This window comes from Carassius auratus, chromosome 37, assembly GCF_003368295.1.
Source record: "Carassius auratus strain Wakin chromosome 37, ASM336829v1, whole genome shotgun sequence".
In the NCBI taxonomy this organism is placed as follows: domain Eukaryota; kingdom Metazoa; phylum Chordata; class Actinopteri; order Cypriniformes; family Cyprinidae; genus Carassius; species Carassius auratus.
The window spans coordinates 16,169,491-16,191,635 of record NC_039279.1 but is presented as its reverse complement, the minus strand read 5'-3'; the positions used below and the strand labels follow the sequence as shown (position 1 = coordinate 16,191,635).

Sequence of the window (22,145 nt, the reverse complement as noted above, 5' to 3'; positions counted from 1 at the left end):
ATCTCTATCAATTACAAATTGCTATTTGATAGGGTGCAATACTTTAAATTGTTAAAAATGACAACTATTATCAGTTCTATGAGGTATTTCTAAAAATAACAAGATATATTTTTAATTCATAATTAATTAAACTATAAGAAACGACAACAACAGCTATGATGGTAGTTTTAGATTTATTTCCACATTTTTTGGTGTCAAAACATTTCACCTATTTACAATTTATCTTCACTGGAGTATGAAAACTGTACAATAAAACCAGGAATATGTAGAAAACAAACCAAGGATTACAATTTACATTTTTCATCAAAATGCAACATTACCAAATCGAAAATTGTTTTGAGATCCAGGTTATTAGGTTAAAATGCATGACAAACAATGTATTTGGTCAAATAACTGAGCAAAATTCAGACAGACAAACCACACAAATGTTAATATTACGCCACACATTCTTATTCTTTAACGGTCAGTTTGCAAAATGCAAAAATCTCTAAATGCATTCTTCACTGTCTTACTGACAGTAATAAGACTCAGTTGAAAAATCAAGCTATATATTAGTGTTTTAAAAGAACTGAATAAAGCAGCACAATAGGACTGCAAAAAATGCAATAATTCTAAGGCAAGAAGCGTCAGAGAGCTTTCAAACACCTCAACACACCTTATGCATTATTCCTGCATTATTAACTGCATCAGACTTATTTTGACAATTTCTATTGCACTTCATTAAGGTCTTGTTCTACAAAACAAAACCACTTAAAACATCACATTTAAAATCACAGAACCGGGATATTCTATGAATAAAGGCTCAAGTGCATTAAACAGGCTCTGAATGAAGTCTGTGGTACGTACTGTGTTTCTTCACATGCACCAGTCCTCTCCATGAGGAGGAAGATTGAGATGCTGGTATCTGCTACAGTACATGACTTAGCTGCTGGAATATTATCTCATAAAACGCTTATATTTTTGAATTCATACAAATGTGTAACTTCAGTAACACTGACATGGTTACAAAGGTATCGAGTTGAGCTTTTTCTTCATTTCATTTCTCTAAGCCTGTTTTATACAATCCCCTCTTCAATCGAGAGTTGAAGTCAACTGGAAATATAAAACTGCCGAGAGTTCAAGAGTTATTTACTGTAGGGCTGCTGCTTTTTCCATTTCTTTATCCTTTATGAGGGCATTGAACACCTGACAGGGAGAAAGAGACAAAAGAAATCATTAAAAGATATATTAAAGGAAGAGTTCTTCGATGGATGCTCTGTAATGAATGGGTGCCGTTAGAATGAGAGACCAAACAGGTGTTAAAAACGTCACAATAATCCACACCACTCCACTTGTGAAGCCTTTTCCACTGGAGGAAGCGTTATTATTGACTCGTATGGATTTGTTTCCTAAAAACATGCAGCTTTTCACTTCACAGGACATTAACTGATGGACTGGAGTGGATTACTTGTCAAACATTGTGATGTTTTTATCAGCTGTTTGGACTCTCATTCTGACGGCACCCATTCACTGCAGAGGATCCACTGGAGAGCATGTGATGAAATGCTGCATTTCTCCAAATCTGTTGAATCTGATGAAGATTTTGGATGGCCATTTTTTTGGTGAACCGCTCCTTTAAGGAACGCCATGCAAACCACAAGGCACTGTAGAAGAATAAAGCTCCCTGTAGTTTGCTATACTCATAATAGAGGCTTAGTTTGCCGAAAATATGAAAATGCTGCCATTTCCACAACTCAGATTCAGTTTACTAGGTATCTATTAATAGAAGTTATGCAAAGGAACAGAATGTAGCAGGAAGTTTATTTGCATTTGATTTCCTGTCTGCATTTCCTGCCTCACAAACAAACTCCACAGGCTGATCACTGTAAACGCTGCGACAGGAACTGACCTGGGTCCACTTCCTGTTGCCGCTGATCATCTGAGTGTTGGCGATGCAGCTGAAGAGGCGTTCAGACGGCGTGTCCTCCGGGAGTCTGGTCAGGAACTGAGCGATGTGGATGAAGTCCATCTGCAGGAGCACGTCCTCATAGAGCCGCAGGATCCCGAGCCCCGTGCGGAACAGGAACTCCTCCCCGTCTCTGCAGAACACGTCCCACACCCGACACGCCACATCCAGCGGCAGCGACTTCGTGTAGAGGGTGAAGATCCTGAAACGACAGCAGTGCATCAGGGTGTTCTGTTTAGTCTTCATGGTCAGAAATCTGATTTGGAATGGAAAGCAGCTTGGAAATCTAGATTTAAATGTCATACGCTTACTTAAACACGTGCATTTACACATCAAGCTCAGTTTTCGGCCTCATCTGATCAGATTTCAAATGAAAACTAAGTGTTTTCCTTCATCAGACTCACCAGTCGATCAGATACAGGTCAGGCGTGAGGTTAGAACTCCTGAAGTGATTCCACAGTCTGGGGAGGTTTTCCTCAAAAAACACCTCAAACGCCGCAAAGTACTTCAGCATCTAATGAGAAAGAGACACACAGTCAAAACAGCTTTCGAATTCGTGGAAACGCGCCATGTGTTAACAATCCCATCAATAAAATCTCAGAGAACTAAACTATAACTGAAGTGAAATCATTTACAAAGTCTGGCATTTACAAAGCCCTAATATTAGCTAATTTGATGAAGTCTTCAAAAATCTATAAAAACTTTCCATTGCGTACAGTTTTTCACAAAATAAGAATTTATATATATATATATATATATATATATATATATATATATATATATATATACAGTATAAAAAATTAAATTAAAATTAAATTTATTAAATATTAATTTAAATGTATTAATTAAAATGTATTAAATGTATTTATTTTAATTTAATATATATATATATATATATATATATATATGTATATGTGTGTATATATATATATATATATATATATATATATATATATATATATATATATATATGTATATGTGTGTATATATATATATATATATATATATATATATATATATATATATATATATATATACACAGTATAAAATTTTTTATTAAAATTACATTTATTAAATATTAATTAAAATGTATTACATTTATTTATTTTGATTTGATATTTGAATTTGATATATATGTATATATGATGCAGTTTTCTATGAAATGCATCATATTTTGTGAAAAAGTATGATGACACTGAATCATCAGTGAACTGACTTCAGCTGAAAAGCCTCTTTGTTATTGTCCTCTTGCACTACTGACAAACTGTTTAACACTGGAAAGCTGCTTTTACACAATCAGTATTGTATCAAGCGCTACACAAATAAAAGCAGTAAGCAGCATATTAGTGAGAAACAAGCGGTGGGTTTCATTCAGCAAATATGATGCATGACAGAGTTATGTCTTGTCCCTCAGTTTAAAGTCTGTAAAGAAATAACTGTAAGCAAAAAAAAGACACAGAGGACAGAGTTTGACGCTTTGAACATGAATCACTCCTGTAAAATGATGTAAATAATCGGATTGCTATAAACGGTTGTGTGTACCAGCTCGTGGTCCACTCTGAAGAAAGCCATCTGACAGGGTCTGTTGAGGAGATTGGCGAAGGCGATGAAAGCGTCGGCCTCCTCCAGGTTGAGAATCAGCACCGCAGCTATGAAGGACATTCCCTGAACCTGCCGCCGAAATAAAGACATTCAGAGCGGCTGGATCATACTCCAAGATCTTCATTACACAAGTGTAAAAACATCGATGCTATGTTTAACTCACATTCACAGTGTTGCTTTTTTACTCTAGCTTGAAGTCATTTTAATACTTTTATTTAGCAAGGAGGCATTAAATTGACAGTAAAGACAATTATAATGCTACAAATAATTTCTGTTTCAAATAAACGCTGTTCATCTGACTGGAGGAATGATGCTGAAGATTCAGCTTTGAACACAGGAATAAATCACATTTGAAAACATATCACAATAGAAAACAGTTCTGGTATTGTAAAAATATTTCACAATTTCGCAAAAAAAAAAAAAAACAGCCTTGATGAACATAAGTGACTTCTTTCAAAAACACAAAAACTAAAATCTTACCAACCCCAAATGCTTGTAAGATAATCATGATTAAATCCAGCTATCCTGTCCATTTTTACAGTTATTGCTAACACACACAATTGAGCTAAAGAGATGAAATAATAATCATATTCTCTTACATATCCCACGTCAGGTCTGTAGCAGGTGTAAGCGCCCAGAACGCTGTGCAGGAGATCGTGGTACGGCCCACCCTAACACGAGAGAGACCAGCGTTAGTCATGAATCAGATCTACAGTTATAATGATACTGTAACAGCGAGAGGAAGAGTTTGAAGCACCTTCTGGAAGATGAAGAGCGGCGGAAACGTGCGTGAGATGTCCAGTTTGATCAGATCCAGACTGGACTCACGGTCGGCACTGTCCGCTATGACACGCACAATTCAGACATGAGGATCTGCTCATAAGCTTACGTCACATTTCTCTGATTTCAGCATTACTGGAAAATATCATGTACTTTCAGAATAAAATGCCCCTACTATGCCATTCTGAATATTGTGTGTAATGTTGCTGGATGTGACTGAAGCAAAGCTGAAAGTGCATGTTAAACTCTGCACATGCTAAACGAGCGATGGTTTTGGTCTGTTTTTGCTGCGCTGCTCACGCTCGCTTAAAGTCACAGCACACTTTTGATGGACCAAATAAATATGATTTCACACAAAAAGAGTTAAAATGCACAGAATAATCATGTGTACTGTGTTTTAACAAGTATTGGAGAGGAGGAATTCAGACCGTTTTGCTAACAAATCATTCAGATTGAATTGTGGACTGAATCAAATGACTGGCAAGTCCAAATGATGACAGACATACCATCTGACTCCATCTCACTTCCTGTGTCTCTGAAGCTCTTCCAGCGCTCCTTGGCCCGCGACAGAAAGATCTCGTACAAATCTGAGAGGAACGGGCCAAAAAAAGGGTTACGACTCTCAGACAGCAGATCACAGCTTTAATCATAAAACCTTAAAAAAAGACTGGTCTGCATGTTGGATTTAGCTTTGACTTTGACTTCTGAAGGTCCTAAATGCATAAATCATTCTCTTTTGGGAGTGTCAGAAATAATCTCATCCGAATTTCATTACAAAGGAGGTTTAAAAATGGCCTCAGGCGAACCGGCACGGTCATAATGACACGCTTCAGACAGAATGTTTGCCCAAAAGGTTTAGTTAATCCTAGGCTTAAGCGCATCTTCAAAGTTGGCTCTTCACTGACACATGAAAGAGACGAGAGAGTAAAACAGAAAGAAACCTGAGGTTATGTTCAGCTCGTTCCCAATGGCCAGACTCCAGACTTTACCCCTCACGTTGGGCGGAAGACCCTGCCACCACAGATCCCTCACACGCCGCGTCCCTCGCCTGAAGAGACACGCACGACAGACAGCAGTGTAAGAAACCGTACATCACGTCAAACGTTAATAGCATAGTTAATAACAATAGCAGCTGTAGTTTTAGCATCAGAAATAACGTGTGATGAGGTCTCACATGCTCTCCCAGTTGGGAAGGATTTCGTTGTTCCAAACCACCATGGCGTTAGCGATGCTTTCCTCCTGTTTAAATCTTTCCTTCATCTGCCTTTTCTTCTTCTGAGCCTCCTTCAGCTCTGAGAACAACAGGCACATATTCAAGTGTAACAAGGCAGAGTGTGCCAGGAACATCATTCATTTAATGACCTCTGGTGTTAAAAAGGGAAAGACGTCACTTTTGTTTGAGTGAATCTCTCAAAAACACATCTGGGATGCTATAAATAAATAAAGGCTATTGTGCATATTTTTTATGATAATTAATCATATTTCCTCAAAACTGTCATTACAATATTGATTCCAGACATTCTATTTTTTTTCTTTTTTTCATTTTATATATATATATATATATATATATATATATATATATATTTTTTTTTTTTTTTTTTAAGGCTTTAATTCCCATTATTGTCAGTGGTGAACACTAATTTCTTTAAATTTCTACTGTATTTAGGTAAATAAAGTTCTAATTCAAATAATTCAAATGTAATTCAAATTTGAATAAGTAAGCAATATATTTTCTTCTTCTTTTTGGCATTATGGTAATGAGAAGAACTTTTCAATCTTCCTTCTGAAACTTGGCACTGTTGTACTGCAAAATCTGTTATGTTTTCTGTTAGAAATCACCCGTGATACTCCTTATTGACAGTACATAAAGACATGTGATTTTGGAACAAAATATGACCCAGGCGTGTTCTTGACATGTTTAATGAGCCATATATAAGCCAAATAAACACAATAAAAAAACCTGGTACACTTAAAAAAAAAAAAAAAAAAAAAAACCGGTGTAGAATTTACTAGAATAATTTTTTTTTTTTTTTTTTTTTTTTTTTTACAATTTTCAACATTGAATATGAATGCAGTTCAACAAGGTTATTTACACAAGCTCTCTCATCTCATGTGTAAATCTTTTTAATTACTTAAAATGTAGCTATTTGTACATGAAATTCAGATTTATTTGGTATTTTATTTTGTGTGTAACATTAAATTAAACATGAATTTCTGAAGTGGAAAGACTGAAATAATATTTTTTGTAAACTTCAATTCCATTTTATTTACAAAAACCTTTTTTAAAGCACCTCTTTTCTTGGCCTCTGCCACCATTTCATCATACTCCTGGCGGTGGCGCTGTGCTTCCTCCTCTGATTTAGCAGGGAGGTTCCTGGGGAAGGAAGCCAATGATTTCAGTTATCACAACAAACAGATAATTAAACGTCTCAAATGCACAGCCTTGTAGCACAACCTGTTAGCACTGACATGTTTCAGAAACACCTGACGGATACACAGAGAAGTTTCTGGAAAAGACCCCATCGCTGGTTTATCTCACATTTCACTGCTCATTTATTCTTAATAAGGACTCGGGCACTAAAGAGACTTGCGTGGCGAAATACAACCCAGTCTGTGCTAAGTCTTATCTATAGGCCTTTGTTTGGGAAAGATGAGCCTCTCAAGGATTGTGAGGATATATGTATCGCAGGTCAATGCATCTATACCTGCACTCTCCTGGAAGAACCGCCACAACTTCATCTTACAGCTGAATCAATGTAAAAAAAACAGTTCTTCTTCATCTGTTGCACCTTCACATATATTATACAAATCTATGTCTACATAATGCAGAATGTGTCCATACTGTGTATAATGTGAATTGCTAACTGTAAATATGTCTAATAGTACACTGTGTGTACTGAGTGTATATGTATGTGTATATTGCACATTGTCAACCGTATAAGTCTGTATGTCTTTATGTAAATTGTTTCTACACTTTCTGGAGCATGCTCCCAAGAATGTATGCTGAGGTGATATGACATTTGGATTGAATTGCCAGAGGAGAGTCTTCGTTATCCAACATCAATCTGCGTTTTTAATTTATTGGCACACTTGCCTTTGGGTTGCACACAAGGGGACTAAATATAAAATGCACCATATTACATTACGTTACTGTATATGTAAGTATTATGCCATGACTTTCAGTTAACTCATCTAAACTGCTTTGTGATGGACGATGTGATCGCAGTATTAGCCCTGTCATTTCTAAGCAGCATTAACCTGTGACAGCTAATCACTAAATGGTAATCAACCTTACAGGCTTCATAATCCTCAGAATCTGATGCAGAACAAATTAATATCCAACTTTACCCTATTTATAGACTCTTGTTAAGTGATATAAACATAGCACATCTCAGTTGCGTGATTGTTTAAATGATAAATGGAAACAGCTCTATATCCAACTTTATTTAGATAATCTCACAAAGTATACTCACATAAAGTAATATATAATATCCAGCAAAATTCCACTGGTTGATTGATTATGTCGTTGCATAAGTAATATAAGATTTGAATATATAAAGACATATACCGTATTTTCCAGACTATAAGTCGCACTTTTTTTCATAGTTTGGCTGGTCCTGCGACTTATAGTCAGGTGCGACTTATTTATCAAAATTAATTTAACATGAACCAAGAGAAAATGAACTAAGATAAATGAAGCAAGAGAAGACATTACCGTCTACAGCCGCCAGAGGGCGCTCTGTGCTGCTCAATGCTCCTGTAGTCTACACTAAAAACATAGAGCGCCCTCTCGTGGCTGTAGACGGTAATGTTTTCTCTTGGTTCTTGGTTCTAAATAAATGCGACTTATAGTCCAGTGCGTTTTTTTTCCTCACCATGACGTATTTTTGGACTGATGCAACTTATACTCAGGTGCGACTTATAGTCCGAAAAAAATACAGTAACTTCATGATTTTTTGTAAAGCTTATATGAAACAAATTGTGAAAAGTGCTATACAACTAAAATGTACTTGACAATGTATTGGTTGTGCTACAGACTGCAAACTAAACTATACTGAGCATTTTCTATTCCGCAAGTCTATGATATTTTTTTCGACCAATGTTAGATCTCCGCACAAAAAAAAAACAAAACAAAAAAAACAATTATCCAAACATTAATAGATATGTATTTGAAGACTTTTAAGATCAATGTGAAAAAATAAATAAATAGTTTTACAAACTACAGCTGATTAGGACAAACAAAATCTCTTAACATCAAAGAAATAGCTTTATATTGTACTGTACCTGGTTTTCAGTCCATACTCACTGCTTGACTGTTTATATCATCACAAAATGCAAACTATATTATGACTCAAAGATGTAAATTTGACATATAGCACGTCTATCTTTATCTGCATATATGCCGTGTAATCAAGTAAACATACTATATAGCAAATCTCAGTTATGTGATTATATAGTTTTATAAACTATATTATCATCCATCTCTTATCTGCATAACACAACTATAAAGGCACAAATATATATTTAAAAACACTGACATCATGTTTTTCTGTAAAGCTGCTTTGAAACATGAATAATGTGTAGATTTAAAAAAATATATACAGTATTGTTCAAAATAATAGCAGTACAATGTGACTAACCAGAATAATCAAGGTTTTTAGTATATTTTTTTATTGCTACGTGGCAAACAAGTTACCAGTAGGTTCAGTAGATTCTCAGAAAACAAATGAGACCCAGCATTCATGATATGCACGCTCTTAAGGCTGTGCAATTGGGCAATTAGTTGAATTAGTTGAAAGGGGTGTGTTCAAAAAAATAGCAGTGTGGCATTCAATCACTGAGGTCATCAATTTTGTGAAGAAACAGGTGTGAATCAGGTGGCCCCTATTTAAGGATGAAGCCAACACTTGTTGAACATGCATTTGAAAGCTGAGGAAAATGGGTCGTTCAAGACATTGTTCAGAAGAACAGCATACTTTGATTAAAAAGTTGATTAGAGAGGGGAAAACCTATAAAGAGGTGCAAAAAATGATAGGCTGTTCAGCTAAAATGATCTCCAATGCCTTAAAATGGAGAGCAAAACCAGAGAGACGTGGAAGAAAACGGAAGACAACCATCAAAATGGATAGAAGAATAACCAGAATGGCAAAGGCTCAGCCAATGATCACCTCCAGGATGATCAAAGACAGTCTGGAGTTACCTGTAAGTACTGTGACAGTTAGAAGACGTCTGTGTGAAGCTAATCTATTTTCAAGAATCCCCCGCAAAGTCCCTCTGTTAAAAAAAAGGCATGTGCAGAAGAGGTTACAATTTGCCAAAGAACACATCAACTGGCCTAAAGAGAAATGGAGGAACATTTTGTGGACTGATGAGAGTAAAATTGTTCTTTTTGGGTCCAAGGGCCACAGGCAGTTTGTGAGACGACCCCCAAACTCTGAATTCAAGCCACAGTACACAGTGAAGACAGTGAAGCATGGAGGTGCAAGCATCATGATATGGGCATGTTTCTCCTACTATGGTGTTGGGCCTATTTATCGCATACCAGGGATCATGGATCAGTTTGCATATGTTAAAATACTTGAAGAGGTCATGTTGCCCTATGCTGAAGAGGACATGCCCTTGAAATGGTTGTTTCAACAAGACAATGAGCCAAAACACACTAGTAAACGGGCAAAGTCTTGGTTCCAAACCAACAAAATTAATGTTATGGAGTGGCCAGCCCAATCTCCAGACCTTAATCCAATTGAGAACTTGTGGGGTGATATCAAAAATGCTGTTTCTGAAGCAAAACCAAGAAATGTGAATGAATTGTGGAATGTTGTTAAAGAATCATGGAGTGGAATAACAGCTGAGAGGTGCCACAAGTTGGTTGACTCCATGCCACACAGATGTCAAGCAGTTTTAAAAAACTGTGGTCATACAACTAAATATTAGTTTAGTGATTCACAGGATTGCTAAATCCCAGAAAAAAAAATGTTTGTACAAAATAGTTTTGAGTTTGTACAGTCAAAGGTAGACACTGCTATTTTTTTGAACACACCCCTTTCAACTAATTGCCCAATTGCACAGCCTTAAGAGCGTGCATATCATGAATGCTGGGTCTTGTTTGTTTTCTGACAATCTACTGAACCTACTGGTAACTTGTTTGCCACGTAGCAATAAAAAATATTCTAAAAACCTTGATTATTCTGGTTAGTCACATTGTACTGCTATTATTTTGAACAATACTGTATATGTACGGCTAAAAAATATTTCCGCATTTTATATTTGATTCTCAAACTGCAGCTGTGTTTTATCTTGTGCTGTCCCTGGTTAGTTAAGAGTTCGATGGAGATACTCACGCGGGACGGTCCTCTAATATGAGCGCCGTGGTGGAGAGGGGCTCGAATTCCAGGTTCTTCCGTCGGCCCTGAGCGACCTGGTCCGGTCTAGACACCCTGGCCTCGTACTCCTGTGAGAAGACCAACAGGTCAGGTTCAGATGTGTGCGTCCACTGTTGACTGGTCTGAATGTGCTGTGAGCAGAGTTGAACATGAGAGTATGGAGGCAGCTGGCAGACGTGTGAAGATCAGGGCATGCTGAGGCTGGTGTGAAGCGCATGGTGCACTGCGTGTGATGTTTACAGCATGTTTGTTCATGTGAGGAAGTGTGAGGACACCTGAACGTTTCAAACCCTCGTGCTGTTCTCAGGAGTTGTGTAAAAACCACATCTAGCTGCAGAGCGGTTTTCCCCGTGAACCGTCAGTTTGGCTGGTACGGTTCCTCTTAATGTGCCATCTACAGCACAAGCTCAACCACATTTATTATTACAGACTGAACAGGAGCACAAAGACTCTTCTTCATCTGTTGCAGAAGCTTCTACAGATGTCAATGGGCATATTGTGAATGGGAACCCTGTTCTAAGAAATGTAGGCGAAGAAAAGAACTAGACCAGTGATCCTCAAATCTGGCTCGCGAGATCCAGTTTCCTGCAGAGTTTAGCTCCGACTCTAATTAAACACACTTGCCTGTGATTTTCTTATGATCCTGAAGACACTGATTAGCAAACTCATGCGTGTTTGATTAGGGTTAGAGCTAAACTTCGCAGGAAAGTGGATCTCGCGAGCCAGATTTGAGGATCAACTAGACAGAGAGGAGAGAGCAAAAGATCAACTGGTGTTTATCATGCAGTTTAGCGGATTGATATTAGAAGATTGGCCATTGAGGATTCATAGTAAGCTGCATATTTGCATATCCAGATTTAGGGATAAATACAATTTTGATGATTATTTTAAGCAAAATATATTGATTAAAATGTTTTCATAATATATCAAGACCCCCCCCCCCCCCCCCCAAAATATTTCTTTATATTAATTTCTTTACAAAAAGATCATTTTTTCCCCACCCCAAAACAATAATATTTTCATTAAGGTAACACTTTAGTATAGGGTCCAATTCACACTAATAACTAGTTGCTTATTAGCATGTCTATTATTAACATATTAGCTGTTTATTAGTGCTTATAAAGTACATATATTGCATGACATCCATAATCTTACCCAATACCGTAAACTTAACAACTACCTTATAAACTATTAATAAAGAGCAAATAAGGAGTTAATTGAGGCAAAAGTCATAGTTAATGGTTAGTTAATAGTGAGAATAGGACCCTAAAATAAAGTGTGACCAAAAAAAAAACTATTCACTATTTATTTTTTGTATTTTTTTTTTACATTTTCCTTAAAAAAAGAAAAAAAAAAGCATTTATATAATTTGACAAATTCTTAATGCTGCTATCATAACTTGCATTCTCTCCAAAGTCTTAACAGAAGAAAAACAGCAGAATCTACAATGTCTTACAGTAGGTTAAAGAGACTTTACAATCTGGTTCAATAATTTTACTTATTTCTAATTATAAAAAACATTTTTTAAATAATGATTTACGTATTTCCATATTATAAACAATATATTAATTTATAAATAACATATTCAGTGAATGCCGTCACTTTATACTTTTATATATTTTTTATATATTAAATGCATACAATATCTAAATGTTGTTAATTGTTAATTCATGTTTCTCCATAATACATTATCTAACAGAACTTAAAATTTTACAAATGTTTGGGTATATGTAGAAACTGTTCATTTATATGAATAAATTCTGTAAATATACTGTTCCTTGTTAGTTCAATGAAACTTGCTACGAATTACAAAACTTCAACTTTGCAGAAGTGCAAATTCAATTTAAGAGCTACATGAAAGATGTACTTAAATTTAAGTCTTTTCCCTACACAAAACTATTTTACCACTTCATAAGACACATATTAGAGCACACAAGTCATATGGAATTCACTGACAGGATGATATATGATTTAATTATATGGAAAAGTGCAGCATGAACATTCTTCAGAATATCTTATATTGCCTTTGACAGGAAGAACATACAGGTTAGAAACAGCATAAGGTTAGGGGTGTGCGATATGTGTCGTCTTCGATGATATCGTAATTGATGTTTTAACAATGTACGATCAAGTATAATAGCAAAAACCAAAGACAAAACACCTACAGAGGAACGCATAAACTATACATGTTGTAGTCTGATAGGTAAGACTGGCGCACGTGTGCATTGCAGTGCATTCTTCACTGTGTGATTCAGTCAAAGCCACAGCACTGTTTTGCATCTCTAAACAACATTACAGTGTTTCTTTCCTCATTTGAATGAATCGTTTCAATCGCAATGACTCACTTATTAACAGTGACTTGCTACCAGGGCTGCACGATGTGTCTTTTAAGCATCGATATCGCGATGTATGAATCCACGATAGTCACATCGCAGGATGTGCGATGTAGGCTGTCGTAGTTGATCCGTTATTCATTAACCGTATGGGCCAGCTGCTCCCCGGCCCTTCATGAATATGATTCGCAGATTAATTGCACAGCTTAACCATCATAGAGTGAAAGTTTATCATTTGCATGTGTTTTTAAGTCTTGTAAGTTTAACTGGGCGCATATAAGAACAAGCAGAGAGAGAGAGCCCCGGCCGCGCGTGCATGCTCACCTTCACCGATATCAAATGTCAGTATTCAGTGTTTTATGTTTAAAGTATCAAAACATTATTTATGCATTTGTAACTGCAAGTTAAATGCATTCATGTCCCTGTAAGCTGCATTAACTTCTATGTTTCCTCTGCATTGCAAAAATTAATTTTGTTGACACTGTAACAACCAAAATGTCGTATTATTGTATTTTACTTCATTGTTTAAATGTAAGGATCTGACCCAAAAGTTAATGCACACTTTTAGAGAAAAAAGGCTTTATAAAGGTAAAAATGCCCATAAAGGGTACAGATCAATTTAAATGTATTGGACAAGATTAATTTCTCTCACTGCTGTGAACTGATCACCACACAGAATATGAAGAATATCAAAAACTTTAGGAGTCCACCGCAGTCCTTAATGTACCAGCGCAACACACTCAGCTTTATCGCAATCGACACAAAAGAAAATATTGTGATATTATTTTTTGTCAATATCGCACACCCCTTCATAAGGATGAGTAAATCATTTCCCTATCCTTTCAACAGAGCAAATGTTACAGCGCTAGTCAAGCAGGCATGTCACGTGACGTGAGAGTGGTTGAAATGACCGATGGGAAGTGAAGGCGTACGGCTCGGAGCACAGAGCAGACATGAAGGAGAGAGAGCTCATTTAGAAACCAAACATCATACCCCCGAACTTAAGAGATTGGGTGTAGATACAGAGGTGAGATTGCCTGGGTTACTTTCCTGAAGACAGAGAGAGCAAAATGAGAGAAATAAAGTACATAAGGGGATAAGAAATAATGGCCTGGCCTTCAAAACTGTGCTGACGCTGACTGGTTTCATTGGTAAAAGTGCTTGAAGAGTTTATGCTGACGTGATTTAGTGGTGGATAAGTCGTCACAGCAAGATTAGCTGTTTACTGCATGGGGTTTATTCTAACTGGATCTGTTTTTTTTTCTTCTTACAGAAGGAAATGAGGAGTTTGGCTGTTATTGATGTAATGATCTATGAAAACATGTAGAGAACCGTGTGTGCGTGACAGAAGATAAGCAGGGCTGAGATAAAGTGAGGCCGTGCATTAAAGAAACAGACAAAATACACACATTGGATATGTGCGTTTGTACTCCCTAAAGCACGTGCTAACCTGTCAATGACCTTCTCTGGCTTTCTCCTAAAAACACAGACGGACTGATATCCTGAATGAAAGTGAAGCCAGCTGAGCTCCATCCAGCCCGGGTCCTACTCTAGCTCCCTCCCAAACAGAAGACTAGGCCTCAGCACACGGACCCACAGTCTCTCAGAGAACTTGAAGATACTGTGTTGTAGTTTGACTAAACCACAGAAGTGAAACTTGTATAAAGGGGTCTGAGGAGATGAACTGAATTGTTTCTGGTTAGACAGAACCAAAAGCAGAACTGTTTAACTGGTAACTAACTTCCCCCCCAAAAAAATTCAAAGGGGGATGAATTTAGAAAATCTATTCTCACAGATTTCTCAGCTCACCAACATATCTAGTGTTTTTTATTTAGTTTGTTATTTGTATTATGTTGTAGATGTATATGTATGAACATTTTTAACTTATGTCTTCATACTATTTTTGGTGTTTTTCCTGTTCTGACGCTGTACTCCCAAAAGAGCATAGTCTGGGAGTTGTTTTTTTTCTCCTCCCTTCCTCTTGTTATGCTGTATTCTTCCTGTCCTGTCTACCCCTGTCATATTGTATGTATGTTGTGTATGAGTATGTATGGACAGGGTGATGGCTAATTTCGTTGGTACTTGTGACTAGTGACAATAAAGGGCTACTACTACTATTTTGCACAGTGACCTTGAGCAAATAAAACATTATTATTATTGCTATTTCTTACCATGGAAACTATTTTTTTCTTATTTTACTCTTAAAAACACATTTATTACACAAAAAAAAATGTTTTATAAATAAATAAAATATATGTTTCTCAATGAAAATTCAATCATTTACCAGATTCTCCACCCAGTGGAGTTTGTGGAGTCAAAAAAAAAGCCTAAATTCTATACACTTCTAATAATAAGCAAGATAATCTTTCGATGGTAAATTCTCCACTGAGGTGAAGATGTGTTTTCTTCAGGATGTGGTTTGATTTGAATCGTTCCTTTTGGATCATCAAATTCCATTTGATACATTATTTCCAGTTAAATATTGTTCATATTAATATATGACAGCCCTTATGAAAAACTAGTGTGTTTAATTGTATTATTTAAATAAAAGGGCACTTAAGCGTAATTAAAGACAATACACTTTCCAATTTAGATTGTTCTGAACACACTTAAGTATACTAGTATACTTTGAAGTACATTGTAAGTCATTGTGTTAATAGTCTTTTCTCTTGATGTGTTGACTAACATGCTATACATTTAACTGTAGTGTGTTATTTAATATTACGTTTAAAAGTTATTTTAATAAATGAACTAAATTGCAACTTTATCATCACGGTAATTACAAATAATGGCATTTCCAGCAGTATACGTTATTCACTATTTTTTTTAAATAAAAATAGAATTATGAAATGATATAAAAAGATGCACTTAAGTCCTAAAAAAAGCACTGTAAAGATCAGCTAAATTAATTTAATATAAATTTAAGATATTTTCATGTAATTGCAAAATTATCAAGAGGGTAAATTTTGATTTCATGCTCACAGAAGCGAAAAAGAGGAAAGATTAAAACAAACAGCTATTTAAAACACTGATAAAACCAATTTATAGACATTCTCAATCTGAATCAGGTGTGAACAGACCTGCTGAATGGTTTTGGAGTCTTTGGGGGGACTCTCTCTCAGTGGGACCTTCCCAAACAGTTTCCATCCTGGTGCACTCTGGGCCTCCCTCTGCTTTCTGGGGAACAGACTTCTGCCAAAGATATCATCACAGAGCATCTGTCAAAGCCTTGAAACACAGCACTGACAATGCACAAAAATAACTGCAAGTGCACAAGCCAGTTCTTTTGACTTAAAAGCATAATAATGCGCAAATCCAAGCTGATAATGTCAGTTAACAACGGCTCCGTGTAGCAACAGCTGCTCTATGTGAAATCACGCACCTGATGGAATTTACCACTGATTAGATAATGTCTTTACTGATGAAATGCACATTAATCATCAGTCGATATATACCGTGCAGCCCTACCTGATAGTATAAGTCACTGACTTGAAGAACGCTAATACAGCCTGTGAACTGAGATAAAGCACAAACGGACTCCTAAAGAATTATGAAAACCGTGAAGCATGAAATTTGAAGAAATGTTCCTTTTGCAGGTGTTGCTAGAAACACAGCTGTTAAGAATGAGATCAGATTTGCGACTGAGCTGTAACTAACAAGCATTGTCAAATATGAGGAAATTCCAGTCAGCTCATTTACCGGAAGGAGACAGAATCTCTGTCAAAACCTGTTTACGTGTTGACAAACGAGATGATATATCTTTAGAGAAATGTCTTTGTTGAACCATAATATACTGACAATTTAAAGGCATTACCCAAATAAAAATAATGAAATATTATCATCCTCATTTACATACCCCATGTAATATAATTTTGAAAGAAAATACTTAGCAGAATGTGAAAGTGGATGTTGATTCATTCCAAAAGTCTGGCAGTTTTGTGTCCTTTTACAGTTTGGAAATATAAATTATCAAACATTTTGCTTATTAAAAATGTTATTACAATCTCTTTTTCCATTTCATGTGGAAAAAAGAAATTAATAAAAGAAAATAATTAGAATAATATTACAAATAGTATCTCACAAAATGTACATTTTTGAGCAATATCCCTTTAAATGAACAGTACAAACATTAATTAAATAAATATTAGCTTAAATTATAGTTATTATTAACTTATGATAATTGATTCTGTTATAATAACAGAATAATCGGGATTCACAAAACGCTTGAAAGATGAGCTCAGTACCAAGTTTCTTTGGATCAGCTAGCTCCACTGAACGAAAAGGATGATGAATGATGTTTACAGATGTTTGTGTTTTCTATGCGTTCAAAATATGGAACTATGGCAATGTGTGTAATGTTGTACACAGTAGACCAATCACAGCAGAGCATGCTCAAGGAAAGGAAGATTTTAGAGAGACTGAATCTTAGTACTGCTTTGAACGAATCATTTGAAAATTAGCTGTTATAAAAATTTTATTTTGGTCAAATGAAAGCGTTTTTTGAGCTTGCATGCATGTAAACCTTGTGTAGGAGACTCATAAACTAGAAGCCTTAAAAATTGCATAACTATTTTGCTGTGTATTCATGGTGTAACAATTTTTTTTAACACTTTTTAACTTTTCTTGATATCAAGTTTTATAAACCATTTACAATGACATTAATACACAGGTATGCACATTTTTTAAGGTTTGTTTCTTTATCATAAACTTGTTATTAACTCCTACATCATCTAATTCTAATCTTCTGATAGGCACAATATAATATGTACCTGTGAACTGTGGATGTCATGTTTAGCTAAAGCAATATTTTACACTATATAACGCAAAATTGTATAGCATGATAATACCTGTTCAGGGTGTCAGAGATGCCGTGTTTCCTCTGACTGAGAGTCAGATCTGCGACAGCAACACTCAACACACCAGGGATGTTGTCTGGAGCGCTCTGACGTCGACTGATCTCATAAGTGTTCCTGGGTTTCAGACTCACGTCCGTGAAGGTTGAGTCCTCGGGTCTATCTGATGTGGACAAGGTCTCGTCATTATCCAGACTGAGAGGAGTGGAGTCAGTGTTGAGGAAAGTGCTAGAGGAAAACGTCCTGAGAGAGTGTTTCGGAGCTGATGGTCTGGCTGAAGAGTTCCTATCCAAAGACGGGTCGCCTTCAGAACAACGTCTGGTGTCATTAAACACTGAATTTTGGACATTTAAACAGTCGTCCGAGCTGGTGTTTACATCTCGAGGTGCTTGCACAGACGAAATAGCATCTAAAGCTCCACCTCTGGAGAGCTCTCCATTTGCAATCACATGATCACCCTCTGGATTCAAGTAGCTTCCTGCAGGATGAGAGGAGTTAGAATCGTCCCACTCAGTCACTTTATGTGCACTGTGGCCTCCATGTCCGTTTGGGAGCTTAGTGCCACATGGCTGGGTACTTGTCTTATCACATGACTCTGGCACCTCGTGATCCTGGCTGCTCTGCAGTTGGCTTTTCTCTCCCTGTGATGTTCCAGTACTGGAGAACATGCCTTGCATTATGTTCTCCTGCCTGTCTATAACATCTGCGATGCGTGGAGGTGGTATGCCTGCCTCAGCACCCCTGCCTCCAGAGGAAGATGACTCCACCATCAGCTTCACAGGTGATGCTCGGAGATGACACTGCTCTTCTGGACCCCGCTGAGAGGATAACCTAAAAATAAATCACAGTGAAATATATTGCTACAGTACCTAGTGTAGAAGACAACACTTTAGGGCAGGACAAACATGTTTAAAACATTCGATTCAGTGTTTTGGATCATCGTTTGGAAGTTTGATTCATTGTTTTAGGCATAAAGGTCATAGATGTTATGGTCATATACATTTGAGTCAGGATTTTGGGGCATGACAGAACATTCCATTCAGGCATTGATTCAGTATATACAGTATTGTTCAAAATAATAGCAGTACAATGTGACTAACCAGAATAATCAAGGTTTTTAGTATATTTTTTATTGCTACGTGGCAAACAAGTTACCAGTAGGTTCAGTAGATTGTCAGAAAACAAACAAGACCCAGCATTCATGATATGCACGCTCTTAAGGCTGTGCAATTGGGCAATTAGTTGAAAGGGGTGTGTTCAAAAAAATAGCAGTGTCTACCTTTGACTGTACAAACTCAAAACTATTTTGTACAAACATTTTTTTTTCTGGGATTTAGCAATCCTGTGAATCACTAAACTAATATTTAGTTGTATGACCACAGTTTTTTAAAACTGCTTGACATCTGTGTGGCATGGAGTCAACCAACTTGTGGCACCTCTCAGCTGTTATTCCACTCCATGATTCTTTAACAACATTCCATAATTCATTCACATTTCTTGGTTTTGCTTCAGAAACAGCATTTTTGATATCACCCCACAAGTTCTCAATTGGATTAAGGTCTGGAGATTGGGCTGGCCACTCCATAACATTAATTTTGTTGGTTTGGAACCAAGACTTTGCCCGTTTACTAGTGTGTTTTGGGTCATTGTCTTGTTGAAACAACCATTTCAAGGGCATGTCCTCTTCAGCATAGGGCAACATGACCTCTTCAAGTATTTTAACATATGCAAACTGATCCATGATCCCTGGTATGCGATATTGGCAAATTGTAACCTCTTCTGCACATGCCTTTTTTTTAACAGAGGGACTTTGCGGGGGATTCTTGAAAATAGATTAGCTTCACACAGACGTCTTCTAACTGTCACAGTACTTACAGGTAACTCCAGACTGTCTTTGATCATCCTGGAGGTGATCATTGGCTGAGCCTTTGCCATTCTGGTTATTCTTCTATCCATTTTGATGGTTGTCTTCCGTTTTCTTCCACGTCTCTCTGGTTTTGCTCTCCATTTTAAGGCATTGGAGATCATTTTAGCTGAACAGCCTATCATTTTTTGCACCTCTTTATAGGTTTTCCCCTCTCTAATCAACTTTTTAATCAAAGTACGCTGTTCTTCTGAACAATGTCTTGAACGACCCATTTTCCTCAGCTTTCAAATGCATGTTCAACAAGTGTTGGCTTCATCCTTAAATAGGGGCCACCTGATTCACACCTGTTTCTTCACAAAATTGATGACCTCAGTGATTGAATGCCACACTGCTATTTTTTTGAACACACCCCTTTCAACTAATTCAACTAATTGCCCAATTGCACAGCCTTAAGAGCGTGCATATCATGAATGCTGGGTCTCATTTGTTTTCTGAGAATCTACTGAACCTACTGGTAACTTGTTTGCCACGTAGCAATAAAAAAATATACGAAAAACCTTGATTATTCTGGTTAGTCACATTGTACTGCTATTATTTTGAACAATACTGTATATATATAACTCTAATATTCAATTGAGTTTTTTTTTTACATCATACTATTCAGTATTCAGTACTCTGATTCAAACGTTCGATTCAGTTTAGCTGAGCATCAGAATTAAGCATGAAATGTTCAACTAGGTACTCCGTTACATCATAATTCTATCTGGAACACTGAATTTGGAACCTCTGATTCAGCTTTTTTGAACAACATGCATACTTTCAGAAAGTTCACTTCAGTACTTTGGGATGATAAAGAGTTCAATATGCGAGTATTCCATTCAGTACTTTGGCCATTATTGTACTCGAACGCATCATAATCACGCATCATGCAGTCTAGCTGAGCATCAATAATTAATTACATTTGGAACATATAATTCAACATTTTGTTGCATTTATTCAAACATTGAATTGGAATGTCCAATTCAGATTTTATGGAACACCATATCAGCATTTTTTTTATTATTAGGACATTGAATTCAGCTTTGTTAAACATTATGATATTTGTTTAGAGGGCCCTGTTTAGTAATTTAAGGTGTGCGTGTATTTTAGGGCATCACTGGACCTGAATGTTCACTGAGGGTTGTTTTTTTTTGTTTGTTTTTTTTATCATAACTTTTAGAATATTCTATTACTTTTTTGGCATCATAATCGCTTTGGGAACATTATCAAACAATCGATTACTTATTTCTGGGCGTCATATTCACGTTTGTAGGGTTTGAATCGAACGTTCGATTCAGTTTAGATGAAATGAGCATCAAGTTCAGAACGATTCAGCATTTTAAGGCATGACATGACAGGCGCGTCTGGATGAAAATACAATTCAGAACATTCAACGGGTGTAAGAACCATATAAATTCTGTCTTAGTAGACAGCTCAAAGTTTAAGACACATATTATGCACTAGCACTGTCAAAACGCATTATAATATAACAACAAGTACCTGTAACATACCCATCGGCCGCAGCCCAATTCCCGAGAGCAGCACAAATGACCTCTACTGTATTCCTCTTTTAAACTATCCAGTGAAGAATGATTCTATCTCTCATATGAAGGAAAATATATGTTCAGGGATATCCTGAGTCTTTTCCATCTCATTCAAAATCCTCTTGTGGTTTGACAGCCGAGGAGCTGCTGTGGTTCACTGTTGTAACGTCACTCGGCTCGTCTTTCACCCTGACACACATTCAGACCGTCCTCTAACATATTAACAGGGTAAATATTAATGGTACGCGAATATCTTTAGTTTAAACAGACATGCCCTTTAAAACATCAAAGCTTTCCCGTCTCATACCGGCGGATGATCATCATATCCTGACCGTGATCCGAAGCCATCTTGAAATTCCAGTGACGTCATTCAACGCTTTAATAACAGGAGAGTCCACGCGCCCCCTGCTGGACATATTCAACAACATGCATTTAGATGACGCAGGCCGCACATATAAATAATGTACGTACTGTAGAGTAAAGACACATAAAATGATTGCACATTGCACAACTGCTAAATTATTAAATAAATTTTGCTGCACAACTTTAAATTCACATATAAATGCATCTGACCGAAACTAGTAATTTTTCATTTACCACAAAAAAAGTTAATGCATAAAAATGTATTTATTATAAAATTATAAATAGGAAAAACTTACTGTACATTGTTTATGCAAACTTGTAAAAGCTAAACTTGTAAAAGCTAAAATACACAAATTAACAATTATAACTATTATTGACAATATAAAACGTTTGCTTGATATTTATACAATCTACTTTCACTGGATGTCTCCTAATG

At 36.4% G+C, this 22,145-nt stretch overlaps 1 protein-coding gene across 5 annotated transcripts; it reads right to left on the bottom strand.

Moving 5' to 3' along the window:
* Positions 1–156: 156 nt before the first annotated feature.
* On the bottom strand, positions 157–21,710 carry LOC113056369 (TBC1 domain family member 12-like). 5 transcript variants are annotated; one of them, XM_026223117.1, is made up of 15 exons: positions 21,303–21,710; positions 17,891–18,727; positions 16,124–16,238; positions 14,037–14,093; positions 10,669–10,778; positions 6,619–6,701; positions 5,502–5,619; positions 5,269–5,375; positions 4,834–4,914; positions 4,305–4,390; positions 4,147–4,218; positions 3,488–3,616; positions 2,350–2,459; positions 1,889–2,147; positions 157–1,185 (listed from the first exon to the last, which is right to left on the bottom strand). In XM_026223117.1, the coding sequence occupies exons 2-15, from the start codon at positions 18,664–18,666 to the stop codon at positions 1,129–1,131; spliced, it is 2,160 nt and encodes a 719-aa protein (XP_026078902.1). In that variant the 5' UTR covers positions 18,667–18,727; positions 21,303–21,710; the 3' UTR covers positions 157–1,128. The 5 variants fall into 5 exon arrangements, with proteins under 5 accessions (XP_026078902.1, XP_026078904.1, XP_026078903.1 ...); XM_026223119.1 differs by having other exon boundaries at positions 16,124–16,235; XM_026223118.1 differs by having other exon boundaries at positions 21,314–21,710.
* Between the last annotated feature and the right edge of the window lie 435 nt (positions 21,711–22,145).